The sequence below is a fragment of the Vanellus vanellus genome, assembly GCF_965231255.1.
Source record: "Vanellus vanellus genome assembly, chromosome: 6".
In the NCBI taxonomy this organism is placed as follows: Eukaryota; Metazoa; Chordata; class Aves; order Charadriiformes; family Charadriidae; genus Vanellus; species Vanellus vanellus.
This window is the reverse complement of record NC_138911.1, coordinates 38334317-38346565: the sequence shown is the minus strand read 5'-3', so window position 1 is coordinate 38346565 and position 12249 is coordinate 38334317. Positions and strand designations below refer to the sequence as shown.

Here is a 12249-nt window from a genome sequence, read left to right as displayed (position 1 = left end):
TGGCCAGCAGGTCAAAGGAGGTGATTCTGCCCCTTTACTCCACTCCCGGGAGACCCCACGGAGTACTGCATCCAGCTCTGGAGTCCCCAGCATAAGAAGGACATGGGCCTGCTGGAGCGTGTCCAGAGGAGAGCCACGAGGATGATCCATGGGCTGGAGCACCTCTCCTATGAGGAGAGGCTGGAAGAGTTGGGGCTGTTCAGCCTGCAGGAGAGAAGGCTCCGAGATCTTATTGCGGCCTTCCAGTACCTAAAGGGGGCCTACAGGAGAGCTGGGGAAGGACTTTTTACTAGGGCATGTAGTGATAGGATGAGGGGGAATGGCTTCAGACTGGAAGAAGGCAGGTTTAGATTAAACATTAGGTAGAAATTTTTCACTTTGAGGGTGGTAAGGCACTAGGAAGAGGTTGCCCAGAGAGGCTGTTGAGGCCTCATCCCTGGAGGTATTCAAGGCCAGGCTGGACGTGGTCTTGGGCAACCTGGTCTAGTGAAAGGTGTCCCTGCCTACAGCAGGGGGGTTGGAACTCCATGATCTTCAAGGTCCTTTTCAACCTAAACCATTCTATGATTCTATGATTACATTATTCCTTAGAGTTCAGGATTTTCACGTCTCACAAAGTAAATATTCTACTACCAGGTGAGGACTGCATAATAAGATACTTTTACACATCATATAAATACTCTGATATGTTTCACAATATATATTGAATACAGAATCTAAACCAGGGCACTAGGTTCAACTAAAAAATAAATATAAATTTCCTTCCTATCTATTCTTCATCTGGGTTTGTGACAATAAAATTAGCAGTTTTACAGTCATAGGCAGTCAATATCGCTTTCTGAATCCCATGAACTAGAACAGGAATGTTGTCCTGGGTTTCCCAGCACTGCAGGAGAATTTTTAATTTTATCTTGTTCTCAAAACATTGTTTTTAAAAACATCAAATATGTTTAAATACATACTAGTTTTTCCAAATGTAATTTGTTTCAATTTTTTACTAAAGTACTTGCAATACAAGCATTCTTTACAAACAGAAAGTGAGGCACACTGTGTGATTTTTTTCTAGACACCCTTTTCCTGTATTTTTGGGCCCAAACCATTTGACAGAAAAACAGAGCTATGTTAGTTTGACCAGTGTTTTGAAATTATGTCTACTCAAGGATGCATCTTGACAAACTTCCGCAGAATTCCTCCCCTCCCTTCAACAGAATGCAAATTGAGCTCTCTGTTTAAAACTATCAACATCTGGAGAGAAAAAAAAAAAGGAAAACTAAAGCAAAATCCTCAGTGATTAAGACTTACATAGTAAAGCTACAAAACTGCAGTTATAAAAAAAATGTGAAAAAATAAAAATAGAAAGCTTTCAAAGTTACTGTTAACACACAAAAGAAAAAATTTCATGTTTTTCTTAAAACTAAAAAACCAAAGACTTACAGCTGCTGTAGTTTACGCCCCCCTGATAATTTTGCAATTATTCATCAGACTATGCAAGACTTCTGAAACTTTTGCACCAGAATTTCACAGACAGGTTTGACTATAAAGACATGGTTACCCAAAGTCTAACATAAAGGCAGTATATTGTTAATATTTATGTCTTTAAAATATCATATAGTGGAATTAATATTTCTCTACAGGAAAGAAATAGTTATTTAGTTCCAGACAACTTGATAACATCTCTTTCAACCATAGTTATAATTATCATGTACAAACTTCCAAAGCAGAAGTTGTCAAGATTTAACATTAGTATTAATTTATGTCAGGCATCCATTTCTCCAACGACAGCAAGAATCGAAAAGGAAGTATCATCTTAATTGCCACTAATCTGCCCTTTTTTAATTAAATTGATCGGTAATTTATTATCTTACCCAGCGGCAGAAAGCTGTTAGTATGCAGCTTTAAGAGACAGCATATACTAGTCCTTCTAATTTCTAATACTATCATGGTTCAAAAATAATTTAAAACTGCTGTACCGTATTTCTTTTAATTTGTGTACTGCGTGATATGCACATTCCATTAAAACCTCTGTGAAGCACTCCAGAGCATAATCATAGAATCATTTAGGTTGGAAAAGCCTTCTAAGATCATCAAGTCCAACTGTAAACCTAACACTGCCAAGTCCACCACTAAACCATGCCCCTAAGCATCTACAAGTCTTTTAAATACCTCCAGGGATGGTGACTCAACCACTTCTCTGGGCAGCTTGCTCCAGTGCTTGACAACTCTCTCAGTGAAGAAATTTTTCCTAATATCCAAACTAAACCTTGCCAGCAAAACTTGAGGCCGTACAGCCTACAAGCACTGTTCTGTTTCACAGTCTCATACTCCAACACAGGTGTGTGATCTTGATTTTACTTTAGAGGAACATGATTTCCCTGCCAAAATGTTTAGAAGACATAATATTCAACTCCAGCATGGTTCAGGAAGCACTCTGCACTCAACCCAGATTCTTAGTTCTTATCTGCAAGTTGATTTTTTTTTTAAACCGAACAAAGAATAAGCCTGAAGCTTTTAGGTTCATGAACCTCAGTTCTAATTTCAATGGAGGAAAAGGGACTAGGAAGTGTTCAATACCTGAATTGAAGACTACAAATATCATTAGCTGAAGTTTCAGAAAGTAGTCTACCAGTCTGATCAAAAAAATTAAACGTGCATTTACCTTTTTTAAAATAGCAATTAATATGATTTGCTGAACATTGTATTGTTTTAGTACTGTGCACTGCAGTCATTAACTCAATTAACTGAAATAGACATAGCATGTTCACTAAAACTTTGTGTAAAACCTCTGGAGTCAATGGGAGGTCTTCTATTTATTTCAATGAGATCTGATTTAATTCCAGTGGAAAATAAAGTACTACATGAAACATTGTGGAAAAGAACAGAGAATAAATTTCAAGAGTTTTAGGAAGTAAGCTCATTATCTCCCTTTAACTAGTTTTATAGCTAAAAAGAATTAATATATGTTATTGCTATTATGTGATATATTAGAGTTTAGTTACAGGGCTACCAGAATCAAAACTATCATTGTAAAATATTCTGTAATACTTTGTGAGTGATCTGCAACATACAAATGACAGATTCTGGTTTACAGATCATAAGTGTACACCAATAGAAATGTCTATACATTAGTTTTCATACATTGATAAACACACAAACCCCAAAAGATATCTCATACCAGTAATCAAACAATGCATTATTTCAAATATGAAACTACATAAACATTTTATTTATAGATAATTTTCACAATTATGGTTTTTGTAGTATATGCCGAGCACACGTTATGGGTGCTTTTATTAAATAGGAACAAGGTTTTGGCTTGAAATGGGGATTAATAACTCTGATTTATATCGAGGAGAAAGGAATAAAGTTACTCTATATATTTACAATGCCAGGAAGAACAAAGGAATAGAAATAAAACTTACGAAAGTGTTCATTTTTTTTCTCAAAGCTTTCCTTAAATGCCTAAGTGGATTATTGACTTAAATTCATAAGTGAGTTAAGCAATATAATTGTCCCCAATTATTTAATTCTTTTCATTCAGCATACCTTAACACGTTTCATGAGGTGGTAAAGGTCTTCAACCTCATCTTCCGGACACGTGGTATACACTTTTCCAGTATTTACACTGGTACCCTTTATGAAACCACGATAAAGCGGCAGATCCAATGCATCAGCATATAGGTCAATGGCATGGTGTCCTACTGTCTGATACATATAGCTGTCCAATTCATCAGTCTGCCCTGCCACGATTAAGAAACAATCGTATTTGGTACATTATTTCAACAATCACAGATAATTACAATACTGCAAAGTACAGAGAAACTCTAAATGTTAATATTTTTTGGTTCACAAACACGTTTGGTGACAATACCTCTGTAAACATGGAAATTAAAAAAAAAAAAATATTTCTTCACCCAACAGACGTATGGAGAGGAAGATATCTGTCACAAACATGCTGCCTATTTGGAAACTGTGGTGTCTATTTCTTGTGTAGTATTCCTCCCTGCTTCATCCAAAAATCTTGTAACGGCCCAATTCTTCTCCTATTTATATGGTAATTTTAATAGGAACACAGTTCAGAGGCACAAATCCAGATGCATTTCAACATACTCAGAGCAAGAAATTTGGAATGCACTGAAACACTGAGAATAAGCAACAGGTTGTCAAAATTTCGCAAAACTTTACTGTTAAAATTGCTATCACAGTCATCAAGAAAGGAGATTATTTCTGCTTAAGTAGAATAAAAGTAGACCACTTAAATGTTTTGACATTGCTTAATATAAAAAAAAGGAAATCTGTTATAATATCCAAGCCCTTTCTACTTTCACTCCTTTAAAAAATTAAGCTCAAAATGAAATCAACTCTTTGCCAATACTTCCTTAGCCATGAAAAAAATTTCACTGAATTTTGTTACAAGTAGTTTGTAGCTTGCAGATGAGAAAAAAAACTGCTAAAATGCAGCCATCATGAATCAGAAGTAAATCTCAAATTATATGATACACCATTTATAAACCATTTCCTTATAAAATCTTTCAGATAATTTTTCAAACAGATTGATAAAGCAATACGTCATTATTGGTGAAATCTCCACTCTATTCATTAAAAGCTAACACAGTTCACTATTTTAATGCTAATTTGTAATACTGGAACTTCTCTTAATTTATACAGACACATCAATCGTCTTTGCTGCATACCTATATATAGCACATCTTGCAAAGAGGAAGGTCTGTAACATTGATCAAGGTAACTGATTTGTGATGTAACAATTAGGTCATGTCACATTTGAAACCATACAACAGATACGCTTTTGCTGAAAACAGGCAAATACAAAGCCATAATCACAACTAACCAACCTAGAACAGAAGAGCTGATTTAAAAGAAAACTCAGTGTTTTTCAACATACATGAATATGACAAGGTCTTTAAACTGATACGCAGTTCAGAATACACAGTTTTTTTATTAATTGAGACTCTCCAGGCAACAGTGGTACAAGATAAAATAAAATGAAAGGCATAGCATCCACTATTGCCTGAAGCACCTCAATTAACTTTCCACAGAATTTCCAACTACACACTTAAAGAGAGCATTTTATGATTTTAATGGCAATATTCTACATTTCTGATGTGGATAAATTAGTTTAAAGACAACATATTTCAACAAGATTAGAGACGATTATGTGCTAGCTACCCAGAAAATAAATTGTTCCTGTATTCCCTAGCATTTGCCAGTTCCATCCGTGACTCATTTGTGATGGCAGCTCCCTTTTTCCTTTACTTTCTGTGTATCTTCCTAGCATACAGTTTGTTTAACATATGTTGAACAGTTAACCTATGTTAACATACTTTAACATTCTCCCCTACCAACTGGGAAACAACTCACTTCCTTTTCAAGTCTCAGTTCAAGTTTTTGCTCTAGTCCATCACAGAAGTATTCAGCTCAGCCTCTCGCCTCACCACTGACTTAGACTACCTGAGTTTCTCCTGTTCTCTTTCACAGAAATAAGCCTAGGTGCAGCCTGTGAGGAACGGATCAGAAAAATGATCCAAGCTAAAAGGAAGGAAAAAGGCAGGAAAAAGAAGTGCATCAAGGTTAATTTTAACCCAGATCAGTGCCTCAATACAGTTCACAAATGTTGGGCTAGAACAATAGAGGAAGACATACAAGGCTAAAAATTAATAACCAGCAGCAAAACTGCATATGTTTGGCAGCTAGAATGGTTTACGACAATTTAAAGCTGTTCTAGAAATACAGTGTTTGTATTGTTTAATAGTATCCTTTACCACCTTTTACTAATTGTGCTACTGAACTCACACAATCCCTTTGTCTACCACCAGGAATATTCATATCCTCCTTTTTTCAAACTGTGTAAGCTTTTCTGTTAATGATCTTCATCTTCTTGTGTTTTTTTCCCCCTTTGAGTAAAAATATATTTAATACATCTCCATAGCATTTTCTTTTTTCTGCCTCTTTTAAGACTTCTAGATTGCCCTTCAATATGCAAAACTATATAAAAACACATAAAGGAACTTAATTCAGGCACAGCTGTGCCTCCATTGTTTCTAATAAAAAAAAAAATAAAATCCCCTGTAAGAAATGTGGCTTTCATACCTGTGTTTTCAGAAGGTCTTAAATTGGCTAGAGCAACGATCTGATGCCCAGCAGCAACACATTGCATCATATTATAACAGCTGTCCTTCCCACCACTGTAAGAAAAAGAAAATAGTAGCAATTAAAAGTACTGATAAAAGTTTTAGCCCCATATTACTTTTGCCTAACTACTTAAAAATTAATATCATCAGAGCTGGTCATGAAGTTTTGAAATTAAAAAAAGGTTGGAAAAATATTAGCAGTAGGAAAAGGATGATTTCACCATACAACGTTTGGTATATATGTATAGTGCCTACATACAGCATCCATAAAGCACATATCCAGTTCTGGATCTGAGAGGTTCCACAAAGAACAGACACTTACACTGGAGTGAGTCCCTTCAGAACAAGGACTGTCTTCTACTCCAGACATGAATTACTCTATTCATTACTAGATACCTTGGATTTAAAAACCATTATCTGCTCCACAGAGTTGCCAGCATTAACAACCTTTTTAAATGAAGACTGTCATGTTAGGAATAACATCTATCTTTCATGGAATACTTTGCCTAAAGTTTCAACATTTTAAACGTACTTCCCATTCTCAAAAGCTGTAATTACTACAGGCAGTAGATTCAGTTGACACTGCATTGAACATACAAATTTATTACTACATATTACTGCAAATAAAAATAATTAACTGCTGATTAAAAAGAAAACAAACAGAAAAACAAATAGAACAATATTCTTCTCCGAGGCCAAGAGATGACACTCTAACACAGGCAATACAATTAATTTTGACATTCATTCAAGACCTACTAGAACCTTTTCCACTACCAGTGAGGACAGAATCCTGCTCTCCTGGTGTAACTGAAATATAGTACTTTTCATGGATTATAATCACTATCAAAAGAAATAGTACAGTCTAACAACTAAGAGTGTTCTAGGATACACACTGCTTGCAAAAACCACATTCAGACTCACAATCTTCAAACTACAACTGCAGGTGGAGATTCTATGCAGCTTCTTTAAATACCAAGGCACAAAAACCAGTCCAGGGCAGGAAATGGAACAGAGACCTAGGCCAGCTCTGTAAAACTGTGTCTTGCCTTAGAGTCACTGAGACATGGACAGGAGAACAAACAGTACAAGAAGTCCTAGCTGCAACAGACCGTCGGTTTCCTTGTGACCACAGTATTACTAACAAACCTCAGCATTTCCAACGTAAAGTTCCCACTTTTATCTAGTTCTCATGCAAAAGCTTGAAAGTGTGTTACCATACAGCTATTCCTCTCAATTTCTGCTTTTATCTATGCTAAAATTCTGTATGCTGACCTTAAGTTGCTGTATAATTCAAATCTGAAGTAGAAATAGTATAAGTAGCATGGCATCCTTTCATATTTAACAAATTTTCATAAAACAGTTGCTTATGTTTCAGTGCTATAAAAGTAAATCCAAATATGGTAATAAATAGATTCCCAATTCAAGGTTCCATCTTTACCTGACATTATTCTCATGCATACCTACAACTTTCTTCTAAGCTCTATATGGACAAAAAAAAATTTAAAAATCACGTTCATTAACTCTGAATAGTGTGCTTGATAGCTTGAAAATGCACAGTATTCACTTCATAATGTGAAATTTCAGGTTTAACAGAATCATAATGAGACAAAGCCTTTTTTCTTTCTGAATTACTTCATTCAAAAAAATAAAAGCCTCCCACCAGTTCAGATTTTAACTCCAAACACAACTTCAGAAGAATAATTATATGACAGGAGATAATTGCCTACGCTGTTTGCAGCATTTCATTTTAATTTTTTTTAATCAAAAATTAAAAGGACACTAGAATAAATCTATTAATCTTTTAAATTAATTTATACATATATATATAAAAGAAATGTTAAGATGAGGCAACATTCAGATTTCCCACATTTGACCACTGATTACTTGATCAAAATTGGTAGAGCACTCACTGGATCACATGCTACTCTATTGCTATTTATTTTCTATATTATTGTTACCATGGCCCTAAAAACTAACCGTACCAAGAAACAAAATGAAATGGTGCCTACCTACAAGGCCTTCTACTCTAGCTGTGAAACACATGACAGTTAAGACCAATGAAGCCAGACAGCCCTTGCTGTGGGAGGACGGTAGACTCAGCACAGTCCCAGCTTGGCTGTTGTCTAATAGATTGCGACCAAAAAAGCCTGGGGACTGCTCTCAATTCTCCTCACAGAAAAAAATCACAAGGCCTTTTGGTAGAAAACCATACAAAGTTGGGCCACAGTCAGGGTTAGTTTTGACAATGTTGCAAGTATGTTAATAAGCAGGCATATAAACAAACAAAATACCAGAAAAAAACCCAAAACATGGTAACCATAAAGATACCGGTCTGTGAAAGACTTCTGAGCAAAATTCCTTTCTATTGATAAGTGTAACTATTTACAATAAGAAAACTCTAGAAGAATTAGAGTTGAAAAACATCATATTTCAGGTAAAAGACTGGCTTTAAAATGTCTATGATTTAGCACAAAACACAATACAGGGTTTACCCCATAAATACCACCTTAAAGCAAGACTATCAGCTTTAAGTGTGGCCAACATTTTAGAAGAAAAAGAAGCAGGTTGAAGTAGTTTTATACATAATCCTGACCTTTTCAAAAGTAAGAAGCACTTTTCAAATACTTTTTTTCCCTCTGATCTTTGAGGCTAGCTCTGTTACAAAGATTTGAGACACTTTGATGTCTCTTTAAAACTCTTCTTAAAACTATTACTGAAACTAAATCCATCCTTGTAAAATTGCCCATTAAAATAGCAATTGTGTCAGAAACCTGTTTTTAGGATTTCATTTCATCCTGCCTTTTAACACATTCCTCTACTTAGAGAATAGCAAAATAAATAAGCCTGGAAGACAAAAATCTTATCTATAAAGCAAGAGAAAGCACAGAAGCTGGTTTTCCTGCTCTGCATTTAAGCAAATCTTGAAAAACCTAAGGTAACATTTGCTGTACTTTTTCCTTTTTGGATGATGTTTGGAATGATTTGAAATTGTTGCGGCCAAACCCCAATTTCAACAAGGCTTGATGTTAGACGTTTCCTAAGAGAATTTAATACATTAAATGTTAAGACTTCATTATATAGTTACTGCACCCAAAAATAAAAATACACTGCTTATATCCGCACAATCCTTTCCCATGCACAGGTTTCCTAACTTGTTTTTTAATTAACGATTATTTCTCAAGAAAACACACCTGTCCTTCTTAGAAAATGTTAATCCCTTCCTTAAAAAAAAAAAAAAATACAGAAAAGCCATTTACAGTACAAGAACTGCAGAAACTGACAGAAAGCGGCGGGGGGGGGGGGGGGGGGAAGGCAAATACAGCAGCCCCTGACAGAGGGCTGCGTCCGACTGCAACTGTTTAAATACATGAGCTTCATCTTTTTAAAATCGACACACTAGCAGAATCTACCGTTGGGAGTTGAGGGAAAAAAAAAAAGATATCCCAAGAGAGCTCAAGATACTTGAGGGAAAAAGGTAAAAGCCCCTGGAAAGGCAACGGAGAACGAGCCGGGCTCCCCCTCACCCGCGGGGCACCTGGCAGAGGCCCCGCGGCGGCCTACCCCGGGCCAGCGGGACCACGGGGAGCAGGAAACGGCAAGGAATAATTTTGGGTGACCTTTTTAGAAAAAAAACAAAAAACAAAAAACAAACAACCAGACACTGGTAGTTCTTGAGCGTCCCGGGACAAAGGGGAAAGCAGAAGGGAAATCTGCAGCAGGGAAGCGCCCCGCCACCCAAACGCCGCCCGCCCACGGGCAGCAGACGCAGCGCCGGCAGCCGGCGCAGAGCAAGACGCCGCCGGAGCCCGATCGCTCGGCGCAGGGAACCGGGGGAGCGGCAGGAAACGCACGGGCGGGAAAAGCCGGGGCAGGAGGGTCTCGCAAGGCGGCGCTGGGTGGAGCGCGACCCCCCTCCCCCGGCTGCTCCCGGGCGGGCGGGCTCGGCCTCTCCCCGCGCCCTCCCTCCGCCTGCTAGACGCCCCTCGCTCGCCCGCATGGGCGCTCCCTCAGCCCGTTACCTGATTAAAGCCACTACTCTCATGTTGCTCACGGGCCCGGGGCGGGGAGGGGAGGGGGAGCGGGAGGTAACACTATCGGGGAGCTGCGTGACAGCTGCAAAACACAGCGGGGAAGGAGCACGGCCGTCCCGGCCACCCTGGGCCGCGCACGCCGCCGGCTGCTCCGTTGCTACCGCTACCGTTTTGGCCGCCTCCCCTCAGCAGACCCTCCTCCCGGGGCAGGCCGGGAGACTGCCTGAGCAAGGGGGAGGCGCGACAGGGCCGCCGCCTCTCCGTGCCCGGCAGAGGCACGCTGCCTCCGCCGCGGCCCTGCGAGTCTGCCGGGGCGGCGGAGCCCGGGCGCATCCCGCATGAGGGCGGCAGGGAGGAGAGGGCGCGGCGGCGGAGGAGGCAGCGCGCGGGACGCCTATGGCGGGCAGGGCGGCCGCGCTGGTAGGCCCGGGCGGGCCGCTCGCCCGCTGACGGCGCGGCCGTGTGAGACAGGCGCGGCAGCGGGCTCGCACCAGCTGCCCTGCTGCCCCCCCCTCCCTGCCTGTTTCCTCCTTGTCTACAGCGAACAGCAAGGGACCTGTTCTAAGCGACTGCTGTGTAGAGAACGGGAGAGAGCGAGTGAGGTGGGCGGTCCGCCCCCTTCCCCTCGGGTGGCTGCTGAGGGGGGAGCCGGGCGTCGTCGCAGCCCGGCTTCACCACGGCCCGGGGGAGGGAGGCCGGGAGGGCCGGCGGTGCGGGGACGAAATGCCGCGGTCCAGTCGTAATCGCGGCTGTGGGAGCCGGAGCCCGCCGCGGGCTCTCCCAGGCGCCCCGGGAAGCTGCTGGGCGAACCGTGCGGCGCCAGGTAGTCGCCCGGCGGCGAATGACCCGCCGGCCGCTTGCGGGGCGGTGGGCGAGAGAGCGGTGCTCCCTCAGCCCCTTGCCTCGTCCCTCTCGGGGGGTGATGAAGGGGACCCTTTCCGAGTCGCCGGAGCGTCCCCCAGCAGCCCGCCTCGAGGGGGAGGAGGAGGAGAGCAGACCTCCCGGCGGCCTCGCTGAAGGCCCCAGCGCTGGCCTTGCGAGCACAAAATGTCCATCTGCACCCTCGGGTTCAGCTTCTGCAGACCAGAAATGTAATCGTGCCATGCAACCCCCGTCTTGGGCTAATTTTCTGCCTATGTTAACGCATACGACAGACACCACTAGAGGTTTGCAGGCAGAATCTACAAAAAGCTCACTCGGGTGCCCAGTCTCTGAATCCAGGCACAATTTTAATTATCCCATGTCACAGCAGGAACCTGTGGGTTAGTTCTGCCGATGAAACCACATCGCTAGACTACCTTTAAAAACTTTATAAAGAGCCACCAGATAAAACCATTGCTGTGGGATGCTGTGGCAGTGTTTTGAGCAGTGGTCCGAGGGACCACCGCTCTCCAGGCTTTCATTCAAAGGGCCTTGTAGGTCCAAAATGGGGAGAAGAAACTACTGGTGTGCTCTTGGTTGGTAAACCTGGTGTGCAGGGTCAGGGGGGACAAGCAATGCATCAGGGTGAGCCTCAGCGCTGCCCCCACTCAGTGTCTTCATCTGCGGTGCCACCGCTGGTGTCAACGGTCCAACCTGTACGTTGGCGGTGACCAGAAGGACCGATTCATTGTTCCTGTTGAATTTAGTTGCTGCAAGCAGTGCAGCTAACATAAAAGGCTTTATTCCTCAGGGCTGGGATGAAGGGTATGTTTTATACGTTGAGAGTGCTAACATCATCCCTTCGTAACATGATATTATACAATGGTACATAACAATCTGTACCAGTCAGGCTTTGTACAAGCCTCTGAAAAACAAGTTCCTTGCACACAAATTGTTGGGTCTGAACTTCCCAGGAAGAGAAAAGATGGAAGAAAATAGAGAACAAAATATTCCAAGAAAAAGCATTTTGTTTATAGCAATAAATACACCAAAATAAATGCCTTGTGAGACAAATATATTGGGGTTTTTATTTACAGCCATGAAACAATTTGAAAGAGCAATTTTTTTTTTTTTTTTTAGATTATTTGAGTCTGCATGTGATTCATACAGTAAGTCACTGGAACTTGTAAAATAGGAGTGGATAATTATGG

General features: G+C 41.0%; 1 protein-coding gene across 1 annotated transcript in view; it reads right to left on the bottom strand.

Annotated features, from left to right (window-relative positions):
* The window catches only part of DPH6 (diphthamine biosynthesis 6), a 213376-nt gene extending 203053 nt beyond the window's left edge, over positions 1-10323 (bottom strand). The window contains exons 1-3 of the mRNA XM_082485511.1: positions 10166-10323; positions 6106-6200; positions 3544-3737 (exon numbers count right to left, since the gene is read on the bottom strand). Coding sequence (XP_082341637.1) covers positions 3544-3737; positions 6106-6200; positions 10166-10188 — 312 coding nt within the window. The 5' untranslated portion in view covers positions 10189-10323. The remainder of the gene's footprint in view (positions 1-3543; positions 3738-6105; positions 6201-10165) is intronic.
* Positions 10324-12249: the final 1926 nt, after the last annotated feature.